The sequence below is a fragment of the Alligator mississippiensis genome, chromosome 5 (assembly GCF_030867095.1).
Source record: "Alligator mississippiensis isolate rAllMis1 chromosome 5, rAllMis1, whole genome shotgun sequence".
NCBI lineage: Eukaryota > Metazoa > Chordata > Crocodylia > Alligatoridae > Alligator > Alligator mississippiensis.
In genome coordinates, this window is record NC_081828.1 from 62038685 (window position 1) to 62055279 (window position 16595).

Genomic DNA, 16595 nt, shown 5'->3' on the forward strand with positions numbered 1-16595 from the left:
ACAGCAAATGCTACTTTTACTTTTAAAACATAGAAACAATGACAGGTTCCCAGTCTACTTAGACTTGAAGAGAAAAATAAAACATAATTTGCAGTGATGAGAAAGACAAATAAACCCCTGCCAGAGGAAATCCACCATCATTTCAACTCTTTAATTTCAATAAGGTCAAAACATGGGAAGATATTAATTACATGAATTTTGGCTTATGAAATTCAATAAATATGCGATGGTGATGTTTGCTTGAAGTTTGGTTATTCTTGTTGAAATGGTATGTTTTGAATAGTAAAAATTAAGTTATGCCTTCTCTCACATTTTTGTGGCATTTGATTTTTAATATTTTATTGTATTTTTGTGATGTGTGCATTATGTCCAAGACTCAGAACAATTTCTCTGTGATTGCTACTGCAGAATGAATGCTTGGAAGAATGCACTCAGTCTGAAAGCATGTGTGCATGTCTCAAAGTGCTTCTATTACTATGCCATCTAAGTAGGCAGAATAATTCACAAACTGATAGTTTAGTCATTATGAACCATTAGAAAAAGACAATGCAAATTACTATTGCAATAAACAATGTAGCTGACAGAGTAGGTTGCACCAATCTAAATCGTAATCTAAACTCTGCCCTCTGTGTCAAAATAGAAATGCCGCTCATAATAGATTGTGCAATCCGGCATAACATGGATTGCTCTGTTTTTCATATGTATATACTTTGATCAACAGTTAATTATTTAACTGTATTAGAGATATGGCTAGCAGAATCAACACTAAATTATGTTTCCTATGGGATTTTGTCACCATGTAATATTTTCTTTATTTTACATGGATATATGTTTTATCTTCTACAGGAAGTTTCTCATCTGCCATGCACAGTGATTCCATTGAGTCTACACAGGAAAAACTAACTTTCTGGTAACACCTAGTCGTTTAAGAAGCGATCAGTGATTCAGTATGAATTTCTAATTTGAACAAAATAAAATCAGACACCCCGAAAAGGAGATGCCAAAACTTACTGCTCACTTATGAAGTTCTAATTTGATAGAGCCAGCTCTTAATAAAAACCGACACCTTCCCTAATGTGATTCTTTTCAGGATCTGATTTTATGCAGTTATCAGAATGCGTAAAGCGCCATCTGGTGACTCTCACGTCTATTACACCACTGTGATTCATGGAGCAGATAAACCCTTACAATTACTGCTTTGTGCTCCATCTTCTGGAGACATTTGAGCCATTACCCAGGAGGGCACGTCCAGATATGTAGGAATATGTGCTTTCCCAGGGACAAGTAGCAGTGGCACACTTTGTGCTGCTGCTGCTGCTTGTCCTTGGGGAACACTCATGCCATGTGTGCTTTGGCATGTGGGAAGTTACACCAGGTGGGGTAGAGGAGGCTGGGGCCCGCACAATTGTGGGCCCCAGCAGCCTTACCTGGGTGGGGTCATGGGGGCCTTAAGGAGCTGCAGCACTCCTGCAGCAGAGAGCATGGCCAGCAGCCAGAACATAGCTCCAGCCTGCCAGGCTCCTGTTTTGGGTGAAATGCTCTACTGCCACATGCACCACCGTGGTTTTTTTTGGTGTGGGTTTTTTGGACCACAGGATTTCCAGGGGTAGTACTGCAAAGCATCAGTTCAGGGAACACCTGCAGGTATGGAATGTAGTGCCGAAGATGGGTCTGTGGCGCCACATACCGCACCCCCGTGCCCGTCTAGACATGGTTCAACAGGCCAGTTCAGTTCAACCCATGCAGCCACATCAGAGAAGTGCTCACAACACTACTTATCCAGTGGCCTGCTTGGTCTCTGGAACAGAGCACCACTTACTCAGGTGTTTCTAAGGGCCCTGCTACATGCTCAGTTCAGGCTGGACAAATGCCAGTGATGGGAGGAGATGGAGGTTATACATTTTCAAGCACTTTCTAGCTGGCTGGCTCTTTTTATAGCTGAATACTCATTTTTATTGCACAATTCACCAGTTAATGGTGCAATTGTTACATTGCATGTGTGGCTGGTATCAACTGACTGTGTGAGTCATCTGCAAAATGCATGTAATGCACAGCAGGGGTCTTTACCACATGCCTGGCAGGAGCAGGCTGTCAAGGGAGGTTGCCCTGCATTGGGGCAGCTTGTTTAGTTTTACCCCAACCCTACAGCTGAGATGCCTGGCCCAGTGTGCCCCCTACCTAGCCACCCTGTTAGTCCCTGCAGTGCAGTGTTGCCAGGTCTTAAATATTATTGTATTGGAAGCTCAAAAGTATCGTATTTGATGCAAACTACTGTACACTGGAAAAATATGCAAATATATATGCAAATAACTATGCAAATCAACCTTATCAACTTTATACAGGCGACCCTTGCCATTCGCAGGGGATATGTTCCCTTATCCCCCGTGAATGGCAAAATCCACAAATAAGGCACTGTGCTCATGAATGCAGTGCCCCTGGCAGCTGGCAGGGGTGGGGGCACGGCTCCAGTGGCGACGGCAGGAGCCCAGTGGAAGCTAGTGCGGAGCTCCCAAGGAGTTCCTCCAAGTGTAAAGTGTATTTAAAATGTGGGTTTGGCATTCATGAGTATTTGAAACTGTGAATACTGAACCCACGAATAGAGAGGGTTTCCTGTACTGCTCATTATAACTCGCCAATGAGTGAGTGAGAATTGGGTCATGAAGTTGAAGCATTGCTTTATGTTGAGGCAAGCAGTCATAAGAAAGTGCTGAATGGCAATAGGTGCATGGGTGTGTGGTGCGAACATTGTAACTGGAGTAAAATAGGTTAACTGGTAAAGTGTGTTTTGGGCTGTCAAGTGAACCACAATGGTCATTTGATGAGTTGTTAGAGGTAACACACACACACACACACACACACACACACACACACACACAGGCAGCCCCTGCTTAGTGGTGTTAACTGGTTCCCAAAAAAACAAGTGTTAAGCAGAATGGCATTAAGCGAAACCAATTTTCCAATAAGAATTAATGTAAATAAATATAATTCGTTAATGCGGCTCCCCACTAGCACTATAAAAATCACTCAATTTGGACATCTAATTCAAACTTCTAGATGGACGAGATGAGCTCCTGAAGTCCCTTCCAACCCTAATTTTCTATGATCTAATTCAAACGTTCTAATCCAAAGCCAAATCCAATGGTATACAGACCTCATTCTTGCATTTGCCTGATTCAGTTTGCTTCAGGACATCCAATATAAGCTCCGGCATTAAGCTTTTGTGCTGCTTTTTCTCAGCACTTGCAGTTACAGAGTCGGTTGCACGTTTCTGATGCACGTTTCTGACTCACGATGATTGATTTCAAAGGTCAAAATTAATTGCTAAACGTAAGGCACACAAGTTTTTGATGAACCAAGATGGTGACACAAGCAAATTGGTGCTAAATTGCACAAGGCTGCGTTCCACCGCTGCACTGTGGCTGTAGCGCACATTCCCTGCCGCCAGCTGTACGATGCCCATAAGTGTTACAACAAAACAAAACTCGCTGAGCACTAAGTGGAATTGTGTATCAAGGTAAAATGAGCATTACAGCAAAACAGCGCTAACTGAAACAGCATTAAGTGGGGCTGCCTGTATATGTACATATGTGTGTGTGTGTGTTTTTCTATAGACAGATTTCCCTTCCTTTATGCTGTACACGTGTTCCTGCAAAATGGCACATAACTCGAATTTGCGTAAATGGAACCCACTTTACAATGTAACAAATAGGGATACGTTCCACGACCTCGACTGTACTGACCCCCAGACACATTTCTACCACTTTTATAAGACAATTTTGATACTCACCAACAGCAGACAGCACACACAAGCAGAGGGCACTACCATAATGGGGATGGATGGCAATTACAGAAACACGTGTCACAGACAACGATCCACACAGAAGACTATATTTTGGTGTCACTCCCACAATGCACTGCACAAAGCAGCTGACTGCCGGCTTCCACCACACAGATCGCACAAGAGTGAATTTACCTGCTTTTATAACAAATTTTTGGCATAAGAGTGAATTTGCACGTACAGAGCTCGCATAAATGAGGAAAACTTGTATTTATAGAAATTTATATTAAAGAAGGCAAACCAAAAGTGGGTTAAGACTCTCAGAGAGTGACTCGGGTTTTTCAGGTCACATCAATTAGGTACCTTCAAAATGATGGTGCATTTTGGACAGTTTTACTATTATTAACGGTGCACCGTGCAAGAGTTGAAATGATCCTACAAGTGCCATCACTGTGCATCCGGCAACAAAGCTCCAGTGGGCGAGGGACACCAGCCCTGCCCCGCTGGCCGTGGGGTGCAGGGCGGCCTCCCCGCAGCGGCCCGTAAGAGCCGCCGGAAGGAGCCGCGCGGCCTAGGGGGGAGGCGCGGCGCAGGGCGGGGAAGGGCAGGGTTCCCCCTAGCGGCGGGCGCGGGCGGCGGCGGGGCGCAGGCGTTCGGCGCGGGCAGCCCGGGCCCTGGCGGCGGCTGGCGGCGGGGTCCTGGCGCGGCTGGCGGCGGGGCCGGGCCGGGTGGAGCAGCGGCGGCAGCGGGGCCGGGCGCGGGGCGGAAGATGGCGGACGTGCTGAGCGTGCTGCGGCAGTACAACACGCAGAAGAAGGAGATCGTGGTGAAGGGCGACGAGGTGATCTTCGGCGAGTTCTCCTGGCCCAAGAACGTCAAGACCAACTATGTCATCTGGGGGTGAGTGCCCCCCCTCCCCTTCCCCCTAACTCCTCCCCCTCGCCTCCCAGGGCCGGGGGAGTCTGGACCATGTGCCCCGGGGGCGCCAGACCGGGCCGCGATCCCCCCTCCCTCCCCCGGGGGCTTCCGGCGCCTCCTGTTGCTCGGCGCTGCCGTCCCGCGCGGGGGGTACTGCCCCGGGTCCGGCTGGGGGTAGGAAGGGCCGTGCCCCGTGGTGCTGGAGGCTCTGGTCCTCGCCGGCCGCTGCCCCCAGGTTGGCTTTGGGTGATCGGGCAAACTTGGCCTCTTTGTTTGCTGCCGAGAGGTGCCTGCCCCGCTCCCAGTGTCGATCCGGCCCGCGGGTGGACGCCGACCCCAGCTCCCTGCCATTCTTCCTGCTCCCTGTTTCCAGGCGGTGGGGTCCGGCCCTGCCCGGGCTGGGAGCAGGGAAGTAAACAATGCCCGGAGCTGGCTGGAAACTGGAGCCCAGAGTGTAGCTGGGGGTGTACGCTTCCCCAGGGCTGCTTTGGACCTTCTGCAGGGTCATGGTAGCGGTTAAAAGCTCAAGGATGTTTTGTTTTGTTTTGGTTTTTTCTTCTTTCCCTGAAAAAGAGTCACTGCCCTCCATTACACACATGTACTTCTCAGTAGCCACTCATGGAAGCGCTCTTCAAATGCTAGTGAAAGGTAATGCCTTCCCTGTAGAGGGCTGTGAAACTTGGAGCTTCAGGTGAAAGGGGCAGATGACTTCCCCAAGACCCTCTGCAGGGCTGAGGGAAGAGTAGGGGAGCTGATGTTTCCCCTGGGGTCTGGGGCATTATTTAAAACCTTCTGAATTGGAGTGGGAACGTTGGATTTGTCCGTGTCGCATCTGATCATCGATTCGGTGTTCTAAACTGGAACATCCGGGAGGCAAAAAGTAACTGACGGCATGGGGCTAGTTCTAGGGCAGTGGTTCTCAATGTCTTTTTTTGTACCAGGACCTGTTTGTAAACATTGATGGCCAGTCCCGACCCAGTGCCCCTCACCCTCTTGAAGTGCTGCCTCCGGCCCCCAGTGTGGTGATGGTAGTGGTGGGGGTGGCGGGGCAGGCCCTTGCAGGCCAGACCTCTGCCAGCCTGCAAGGGAAAAACCACAGTTTCTCACGTTTTCCTCCTTTAAAAGAGAATCCATTTTTAAAGTTTCTTTGCAACCCCTTCGTATATTCTTGTAACCCCCTTTTGGGTTGGGATCTACGGGTTGAGTAACCCTGTTCTAGTGTGCTTCTGGTAATTTGGAGATAAATTTGTGGATTTCTTTTTGACCAGTGCAAGTAACCAGCTTATACACCATTAATTTGTTACTGTTCTTCAAGGGTTTCTCAAAGACATTAAAGAGTCTTTGAGCACATCCTGGTGCTGCGTGGAAAGGCCTTCTGCAATCTGCAGGCAGGAGAAGTGTGTGCAAAAATATGAAATGGTTTTGTGCTGTCAGCATGAGCAGTTGTGCAGACTATTCTGGTGTCTGTTGTTCTGAGCCTTCCCAAGCAGCAACAAGTAAGTTGCTGTTAGGTTTCGCTGCTGCTATTCAGAACCATGCGGGGAGCAGAGAATCTTGCCTGTCAGCCAAGCTCTGCTGCTGCATAGGCAAGTTTTTAAGCAGTGGTTGAGGCAGGCACAGAAGTGCCTTGGGTGTGAGGGAAGGGAGAAACAAGAAGATCTGGGTGGGTGAAAGGAGAGTGCTGTTTGGCAGCCAGAGTGTTTAGGAAGGAGAGCTGATCCAAAGAAGTTGCTGTGAGCGGGGCCCGAGAACAGCACAGTGAGAATCCTGCCATCATCTTTCTCCTAACGCTGTGTGCATGTTGGCTGTTTACTCAGCTTCCTTGGTGGCTGTTCTCTCTTTTCTTTTTAGCCTGATTACATGTGTTCAGTAACTCTTTCAAATGTTGATCTGCAGTGCATTCACATAGCTGCTCAATTTATGTGGTGGCTATGGGGACCAGGATTACCTGCTTTTAGAAAAATTGGTACTTGGATTCCAATTTTTTTAATACATTTGGATTCTGTCCAGTGGCTTCCACACAAGTAATTGGTTGTGTGTAATACATTGAGATGACACTATCTTTGGACCAGTGTTCAAACTTGGTGTCCTCAGCTCTTAATACATGAGTGGGTGTGTCAAATGAGTGTGATTTCAGTCCTACACTTAGTAAAATGTCATTACTTGATACTTTAGTTGTTAGTAGGCTTTTTTTGATTATGATCTGGATAATCGAAGTAGTAGCGAAGGTGGGATGATCCTCCAAATCTTTAGAAGTAGTCTCTCTAGAACTAAGTTTAGGTAAGTCAAAGGGCAGTAGGAGAAGTTGTTGCTTCTTGGATCTGTTTCCTGGATAGAGGGTTTCTGCTTCTAGGCTTGGTAGGTTCAGAGTGTTCTTTAAGCATTATGTTTACTTATAAGTCAACTGCATTGTTTATCTCAAGTGGATATAGTGCGTTTACCCCTCTCATTTATAGCTTGATCATTATGTTTTATTATTGACATATATAGGTTTTTTTTTTGTTTTTTTTTTGCTGGTGTACAGGTGTCAGTCTTTTGTTTGATGGTTGTTCTCCCTGACACCTCAGAACCGGAGACAGACTTCAGGTGGAGGCAGATTCCTCTCTTGCAGTCCATTTGCCCCTTCTGTTCAGTAAGCTGTAAGGTTAAAAGGATGAATAGTTGATTGCTGTTGCAGTAACTTGTCTAATATAATGGACATTTGTTTTGTGTGTGTCATCTGGTTCTAACAGGTTGCACACACTACTGCTTTTCTTTTGAGGGCACATGTGAAAGCTGATGCCTTTGGAAGAGAAAATACGTCACTGGTGGAATAATAAACTCTTGGCCCTCATAGAGTGAGGGTAAGTGGATGAAGTGGAAATATAGCCTGGTTTTAAAAACAAACCAATCCACCAAACAGGAACTTTGGCTCTATATTATGCAAATTCTCTTTTAAACTGTTAATCTGAAATTATATGGATGCTGAGGAGAAAATGTAAAATGAAAATCACTAGACCTGCAAAGGTCTACATTCAAGCTTCATATGTTCTAGAACAGTTGGCTACATTAGAAACACTAAAATAGGATGCTCATACCTTGTGATGCTTTTCATGTTCACAGTATAAACCGCAGCAAGTTTAGATCTCATCGTGCAAAGAAAGGGAGGAAAAATCCTTATCTTAGTCTTGGGAGATACTAGAGGTGCACCGATACATTGGGCTGATATAAAGAAAATTGGCTGTATCAGAAATTGGCTCAATGAAGCTGATAATTTGGCGGATAAATGCCCGTGCGTACGTGCAGCTGCAGCGCAGTATACAGGCAGTAAGGAGCACAGCCTGGTAGCTTGGAGAGCTGTGTGCAGCTGGTAAGTCTGTTGTGGTAGAAGGGAAGGGCAGATCAACGCCCCCCGTGGTGAGGGAGGGAATGGGGCTGGGGCAGGCGCTGGCAGGGTGGGGCGCGGGATGAAGCCATGGATTGTCCGAGGGGTGTGGGGGGGCTTGTGCCCCCAGATCTGTGCAGGGCAGTGTGGGTAGGCTGCAGTTGTGGACTGGAGATGGGGCTGCACTGGGCTGTTCTTGGCTGGGGCAGCCCCGGCTCAACCTCCACCTCCACTCACATGCTGGGAAGAGCCGGGCCTGTACTGGGAGGGCGGTGGCAGCGCTGGGAGGAGGGCCAAATCGGGGGCTGGGGGCTATGGCGAAATTTAGGGTGGCTGCAGCCCCCCTAGTCCCTTCCCAGCACCACCGCTGCCTGCCCCAAGCCCAACCCCCGCCAAGAAGGGCCCAGCTCATCCCCAGCCCACAGTTGCAGCCTGCCTTCCCTGCTCCACGCAGATCCAGATGCACACAGGTACCTCCCCCCCCCATGCCCTCCTGGTGTGTGAGCAGCGGTAGGAGCTGCCCCCCACCCCCACATGAACCCCAGATAAGCCACAGCTCTGTCCTGCACCCTGTCCAACTGGGCGGGGTCTGCCCCTCTCTCTCTCTGAATGTGGGGGGCATTGATTTGCCCCCTGCATACCACTTCTCTTCCCCCTCCCTTTCCATCACCACAGACTTACCTGGACACAGCTGTATCAGAAATTGGATCGATACTGGCCGATGTGCCTCCATAAAAATCGGCTATTAGTATTGACCCCCAAAATCTCTATTGGTCTTCCCTAGAGGATACTCATCTCTATGGCCTAAAATGTTTTATTGATTAGATTATTGAGCATCTAGGTCAGGGCAATTATTTTGAGCGGAGGGCCTCTTAACCAGTTTTGGCAGGCTGTCAAGGGCCACATGGGTAGCCCCTCCCCTTGACAGGTGCCCTGCCCCTGGTCACCAACTTGGGACCAATGTCCCAATGTCTTGGGACCAATGTCCCAGGGCCAGCACCGGTGGGGCCCAAAGTGGGGCACAGGCTGGCAGGGGTCCGTGGAACTGGGCTGGGCTGCACCATCAGAGAGGTGGGAGCTGGCCTGGCTCCGTAGAGCCCCTGCCAGTTGGGACCCCGTGCTCCTGCCACCCTGCTCTGGGCTCCACTGGCACTGGCCCCGGGACACTGGTGCGGGCCCTGTGCTGCCACTGGCTCCCCGCCTGCTCACACCCAGTGCCCCCCAGCCCCGTGGTACAGGCGGGCGGCAGCGCACAGCCCCGACCCCCTGCTCGCCAGCAGGGAAGAAGCTGGTGCTGTGTGGGGGGGAGAGTGGCCCCTTGCCTGCCCCATGGCCGGCGCCCTGTGTTGCAGGCACTTGCAGCCCACGTGGGGCTGTCCAGAGTGGGCACAGGCAGCCCCATGCGGGCTGCGGGTAGTGGGCAGCTGCAACACAGGGCACTGGGTGTGGGGCAGGGAAGGACTGCTTGTCTCCGTACTCCTTCCCTGCCCGTGGTCCCCCCTGCCCCCACTTATCTGAATTTCCTGTGCCGGGGCAGCCACACGCTCCCAGCCCAGAAATCCTGACTGGGGCTTCTGGCGGGGGGGGCAGGCACAGGGCCGGGTGGTCCCGCAGTTGTTGGAGCCCGCCAGGCTTCCCCTGGGTCTTACTGCCGTTGGTTCCTGTCTTTTTTGACGGGAACCAAGGCCAGAGAAATATTAATTTTCTACACTTTTTTAGAGGCTCCATGGGCCGGATAGAATGGCCTCACCGGCTGAATCCGGCCTGTGGGCCGTATTTTGCGCACCCCTTATCTAGGTGAATTTTAAGACCTAGAGTCAGTGTACACCTTAGAGGGGCTAATAATCATTTAAGAAAATATTGTGGAAAATTGTTGAAGGATTTATGCCACATTTCTACTAGAAAAAGTAGTGTCTCTTAAAAAGATTGGGCGGGGGATGTAGAAAAAAAAAAAAGGCGAAACAAATATGCATCTTTCCTGGACTCTTTTCAGTGTGTCGCTATTCTAACACTTGATCCCCCTCCATAGTTTGGATCCATGTGCTTACTCCCACTTATAATTTTTCCCTTCCTCTTCAGCAGCAGCTTATGGTCCATTAGCAACTTGTAGACATTGTATATTTTTTCTATTCTTTTGCTACAAACAACTGAGAAGGCAACAAGCTGCTGCTGTTGTGGTGTACCCAGCACTTGTCTGGAACAGCAATTTTTTAATTGTTATGCTTCCAAACCTTATACTTCCTCCTTAAACTTCTGACATGCATTCACCCTCCCCTGTTACGCTGTATTGTACTTCGTCATAAGCATCCTGTCATCCACAACTGAATATGGCTTTTCAACAGCATGTTCTCAGATAGACTAATGTTTAGGGGAATATTTATCAGTTTGTTACTGGAGTACATTTTTTATTGTTTAGTTACTTAAATAAACTAGAATAGCACTTCAGCATCTTACTGAATACATTTTTTTTTGTTTAGTTGCTTAAATAAACTAGAACAAATCAAGACTCTTGCTTAAAATAGACAAGTCTAATCATTTGGTGTATAAGCTGCATTTTGGAGAAATGGAGACTTGCTTCAAAATGAGCAAGTTTTTTTTTTTTTTTTTTTTTTGCCAAGTGGTAGCACTACTACACAAAAATATCTATTATTATGGATTACATTTAACTCAGGAATGGGTTGAATGAGGAAGAAGGTTTTTATTGTTATGACAGCTCAAACAATTTTCCAAACACCTTTTAGTCAAAGGTGACAGAGGTTAAAAATGACTTGGAGAGCTTCAGTAAGATGCTGAAGTGTAGCCTTAGTATGAAGAGCCTAGCTCCTTCCTAATGCTGGAATGTGGAAGATGCTAGAATTTTTCCTAGTAGGGGTACACCCAAAATGCTTGCTTGGTGGGCTCTAGTTTTTAATTATTGCACCCTTTTTTCCCCCCAGCACACCACAGTCACTGAAGAAGAGGCCTTTTTTCCTTTTTTTTTTCCTTTTTTATTCTTTTTCCATCCAGCAATTGCTGCTGCTGGATTGAAGAAATAGGGTCTGAGGAGCAGGGTTGTTCTCTTGCCTATGATTAACCTAGGACTAGGTGCATGCTGTTCTCAAAGAGTAACTTGAAAGTGATTGTTCTTAATTTCAGTGCTTAGCCACACTTCCAAATGTTAGATTGAAACTTGCCCATCTGGTTAATTTCACTGTAGCCTTGCTTAGAAAAGTAGCAGCAGCAGTCAGCAGTATTGAAGCCTATTGCTACATTGATTTATATTTGATTACGTTTTGGTAGGTGATCTTTAAGCCATGAAGATTAAATGAAAGTTAAAATTTTGCAGTTGCTGTCTTATTCTTCAGTTCTCTTTTGGATAAGCTTGTCAGGTTGAAGGTCCCCCTGCCCCCACACACATTCCTACCATCCTGGCTAATTGTGGGATATGATGAGAGCTGGTCAGATATTTTGAAACGAAAATGTTTATTCATTTTGCTTAATATATTCATTTGTAATGGCTTGAGAAAACTTTGTGGGGGTGGGGGTGGCACTCACCATAGTGCGGGAGAAGTAATCCAAGGTAAGTCCTCACAGAAGACCTAGGTTTTCTGAGGACTACTCAATGGCAGGATCCCTGACTTAGGCCCTCCTCTACATTTTACCTTTATTGTGCAATTAACTGAAACCAGCTACCTGTGCAAAGTAGCTGTCTCCTTGAAAATGTGTATTAACTTTATAGCTGGTTGCTATCAGCTTTAATTTGCAGGTGTAGCAAGGAATACGTTGGGTGATAGCAGTCTGCTGAACCTCCGGCATCCCAGGGTGTATTACTCTACCTCCAGTGTAAGCTTTTCTGAAAGAGCTCTCTCAACTGGTGAGCAGTAGCAGGGGAAGCTGTTAATCCTCCTTCCCTCCTCGTGATAGCCTGCCTATGCACTTGTAGCTGTGCACATGGCATGATGTCTTTCTTCATCATGTAAGGAAAGCAGTGTTGCGATTTGAATGATGCTTATAGGCACCCTTAGGGGCAGACCCACCAGGTAGATTTCTCTAGAGCTTCTTTGTTCTCTACTGTGAAACTGGCTACTTTAGCTGTAAGTGAAGCCACTGATTCTGAAATTCCAGAGAGCTGATCAGTTACATTTTAAAGTTCTTGTCAATTTCACATCTCCTAATAATTATGAAACTGGCAAGAATTCCAGTTTCCTCAATTTTCAGCTTGCAAGAAAATAAAAACAATCTTGTTTTTTTTTTTAATCTGAAACCAAATTTTAAATAAACTAGTTTTTTTGTGAATTGCCCCTCCCAAACTTTTTTTTCCCCAGTCACTTGGTTACATGGAACAAGTTGCTATTTAGATTTTTGTATAGAGAGAACTGTTAACTTGATCTTTTTATCTTGAAGCTGAGACTGGATTTCACGCAGTTGTGTTGTTTCTGAGATGTGATTGTTTGATTGCAGCTGTTGAGGAGTCAGGTTCATAAAACTGCACTGACTTCCATCTTGTAGCTTGCCATCCTGTCTCTTTATACAAAATATTATTAAAGAACCATATGTTAACTCTTGTATCACATATTTACTGTGCATGAGGTTTTGTGAAATCTCTGAGTTCTTCATTACATAGCTCTACTATGGCAGAGTCCATCTTGTAACAGCTGGAGAACACTTTAAATGATTTTCTCTCTGTATGTTAGAAATCAGTTTCCCTCCATCCTCAAGGGTCTGAATACATTTGGGCAGCTCCTTTGAAGGTTAGGAGAATAAACATGACCTAGAGCAGTTTTGTCCTCCATACTGTGTTTAAGTGTTGACATCACTTCTTTTGAAATTTCAACTCCTGGCAATTACACTTTTGTTTTTCAGTTCTTAATTCAGCTTGTGTAGAGGCCATACGTGGTTAATAATGGGTAAAATGTCTATTAAATTCATATTCATCAGAATGATGACAGTTTTCTAGAGTAACATTGATTTGAACATAGGCTTATATAATAACTCTTTGCTTGCTTTCTGAGCTGGAAAGCTGGATAAAATTTTTGAATGCATCTTGAAGAGGGGATGACTTCATTAGATTTAATGAGGTATGTTTTGGTGAGAGTGGAGTGTGTTTGTAAAATAAAACCTTTGTTTTCTTCTATTACAGGACAGGAAAAGAAGGCCAACCCAGGGAATACTATACTTTGGACTCTATCTTGTTCCTGCTTAATAATGTGCACCTTTCACATCCTGTTTATGTCCGGCGTGCTGCAGTAAGTAAACCACATGAAACTTAGTCTATTTTTTTTTAGTCTTAAATGTGTTTGAAGATTGCTTAGTAAGTGCGTTAGTATTTTCAAGAAGTTATGGTAGCACCTAAAAATTGTTATTAGAGTACTATAGTCTGATTGAACATACTTCAATACAGTAGGTTATTTCCTGATAATTATTCAGCTACCACCAAGATATGACAGTTATTTTAATTGCTGTAAAAAAGTGACTTGATAGTCGGCCTCTAGCATCTAGCATTATCCTTTCTGCTCATCACCTATGTAAAACTGTTACTTAGTTGTTGCAGCCTAGTGTTATATTAGATAAACAAGTATGTTCAATCATCCGCACTCCAAAAAGTTACTTTCCTCTTGCATATATAGGAACATATCCTGTGTCTTCCCCTCCAGTCCCCTGGAAGTAATTTTACTTTTCTGTTTGCTGTCCTTTTAACACAGGGGTTGGCATTAAACTCATTTAACTTAAGGACTTTTGGTTAGCTGTTGTAAACTGGGTCAGCACCCTCACCCTCTCCGGAAAAGATTTTGTTGTGTTGTCTTTACGCCCTTAAGTAGGAGCTATTTGGTATAATTAAATATCTGTAAGATGCTTTCCTTGTATTCAGGTTGGTAGGAAAGCTAAACAGTGAAATTTGACAAAACATGCTGTTGATTCGTTACTTTGTGCCTCATCTGAAGAGGCATCAGTAACTAAAGTACTCCCAAGCTGATTTGTAAAAGTTTAAATTATCTTATTTAAAACTATCAAAACAGTGTCTTTTCCTGATGCTTGTCCCTTAAGCAGATTTTATTTGGTATGCAGAACCAAATGAGCATATAAGAAGGTGACTTTTAAAGCATGGTCTAAGGGCAGGTTTAACAACTTACTGTATTTTTGCACATATACCCTGCCCATGGGTATAAGCTGCACCCACTTATAACCCGTGGAAAATTGTATTTTTGTAAATAAGTCCGTGTATACGCTGCACCCATGTATTCCCTGCGGCGGCGCATACACATGGAGGTGGTGCAGCCTGGCCCGCCCCGGCAGCAGTGACACAGCCCGGCCTGCCCAGACCCAGTGGGGAGGCAGTGCGGTGCAGCCCAGGGCGCCCTGGCCCCGGCCCCCTGCGGCGGCGCAGCCGGCCCCGGCCCGCCCGGGCCCAGCGGGGAGGCGGCGCAGCCCGCCCTGGCCCCCATGGAGAAAAAAAGTCCACCAATAGCCCGCACCCCTGTATAGCCCGCACCCATCCATTTTTTTTGTAAAATCGCGTATACCCTGTGGGATATATGCGCGAAAATACGGTAATTGTAATTCGCTCTTTGTGATATAATAGGAGAAATGCAAATATTTTTCACTCAAAATTTAAATGAATTGAGTTGTGTCCAGTGAAAATTTAGGGTCAAATATATACTCTTCACTTAACTCGGTGATTATTAACTGTAGTGTCCTGAGAACTTTTTATCAGTGCTGTAGGTCACCACACAATGTTAACACTGTTAGGTGTACAAACATGATTTGCAAGATGAACATGGGGATTTCAAAAGGAATCCATAGTATAAAAAGTGTGCTGACCTGTTGGACTTTTTCAGAGTTCTGTCCAATAGAAGACTTGCTCTGTTTTTTCTTCAGTTAAAAAAAGAGTGGGGTGGGAACCAACAGTTGGTATTTTCCTCGGGGTGTCTTGAGTCAAAAAAGGGTTCAGAACCACTGACTTAATCCCTTAATGTGCTTCCATTTAAAAGTTTTAATAACAGGTAGATTAGCATTTTTCCATAGGTCCCTTGATATACTGTATGCAAAGGGCTATAGAGTCATTCTTGCTCAGTTTGGCCAGATTCAAATATTTGACTGTGAATAACTCTAGACTCCTGGTCTGGGTAACCATCTGAGAGGTCTGATACCTGAGTTTTTGTCCCTGCTCCAATTAATGTTTTACACAAGTGAAGCAGCTTGCCTATAATGGGTTGAGAACTCCCCCCAACTTATACCTTAACTTGTTTAGGTTCAGACATTCTCCAGGCAGGTAGGATATGAGAGCCTAATCCGCCCAAACAGAGAAGCTATTGGTACCTCAGTCTGCCTTACCATAGCACGCATCTTTACCACTGACTGGGCTCTTAAGTAGCAGGGGGCACTATTAGCATATTTTTCTTTCTCAGTAGCTTTTTGGAAATATGTATATATAGTGCCCTATATCTAACCTCTTATTTAGATTTTTTTTCAATTAAAAATGCTCATAATGAAAATGAAGTATTTTTATTTCACATTAAGAAATATTTCCTCCCTCTTCTTCCCCACCCTCCCACTGTTTTCCCCAGGGTGGTGAAAACTTTTTTTTTTTGCTTGGGGGAGGGAGTAGTGGTGACACCTTTTGGGGTTAAGGAAAACTAAATTTTTCTACAATATTTTGGTAGGTAAAAAAAAAATCCTAGTTATACATGCAGATAAATGATCAATAATGTGTGTCCAGCAAAGTTTAATAATTACCTGGCACTTTATTTTATAGCATTCATAGAACGTTCCTGTAGCACTTACAACTCTGTGTGACATGGAACCACTGGTTTTCTTTGTTTTGAAAGTGTTTGGGTGGGCTGGGGAAGAGGTCTAATAACTTCTTGCTCTGGTTTAATATACAGCTTGCTGTTTCATTGTGCCAGAAACCATGCCAGGAGAGAAGTCTTGCTTCTTTACTTTTTATGGACTAACTTGCTCCCTGATGATTTTACACAGTCTATCCATTTCATATGCAAAATGCTTAAGTTGAAATATTTTTAACAAAATTGCCATTGATCCTTTTATTCTGATATAGGATCCCTGGGGCAAACAATGAGAGAAAAGACTTTGGATGTAGATTACAAATGTGTGGTTCTCTCTTGTCTCATATTGCCAGCAAGTGTCTCACAAATTGTTTGCATGTGATTCTAAAGTTACTAGTAAGTTGTCGTGTTCCCTCAGTCTTCAACAGGTCTTTGTTACCCATTTGTTACTAAACTGTAGAGTAGCTTTTTAATCTTCAGGTTTTGTTTTAAGAGGCTTCACATTTAGCTTCATACATATCCTGATATTTTTGCATTTGTACTAAGGTAGACTGCTCTGGCCAGTATTTGCTCACCAATAATTGCAATTTTTTTCTTTCCCAGACTGAAAACATTCCTGTGGTACGAAGACCTGACAGGAAAGATCTGCTTGCATACCTAAATGGCGAAACATGTGAGCAAAGTTCTTTCTTTAATATAACTATATAGTGCATTTCATGGTCTCATATTTTAAGGAGTGTGGGAGGGTGTTAAAGCTGATGATGGGACTGAA

General features: G+C 45.2%; 1 protein-coding gene across 1 annotated transcript in view; it reads left to right on the forward strand.

Annotated features, from left to right (window-relative positions):
* The first annotated feature begins 4488 nt into the window (after positions 1 to 4488).
* The window catches only part of CDC73 (cell division cycle 73), a 164098-nt gene continuing 151991 nt past the window's right edge, over positions 4489 to 16595 (forward strand). The window contains exons 1-3 of the mRNA XM_006260658.4: positions 4489 to 4678; positions 13180 to 13285; positions 16427 to 16496. Coding sequence (XP_006260720.1) covers positions 4548 to 4678; positions 13180 to 13285; positions 16427 to 16496 — 307 coding nt within the window. The 5' untranslated portion in view covers positions 4489 to 4547. The remainder of the gene's footprint in view (positions 4679 to 13179; positions 13286 to 16426; positions 16497 to 16595) is intronic.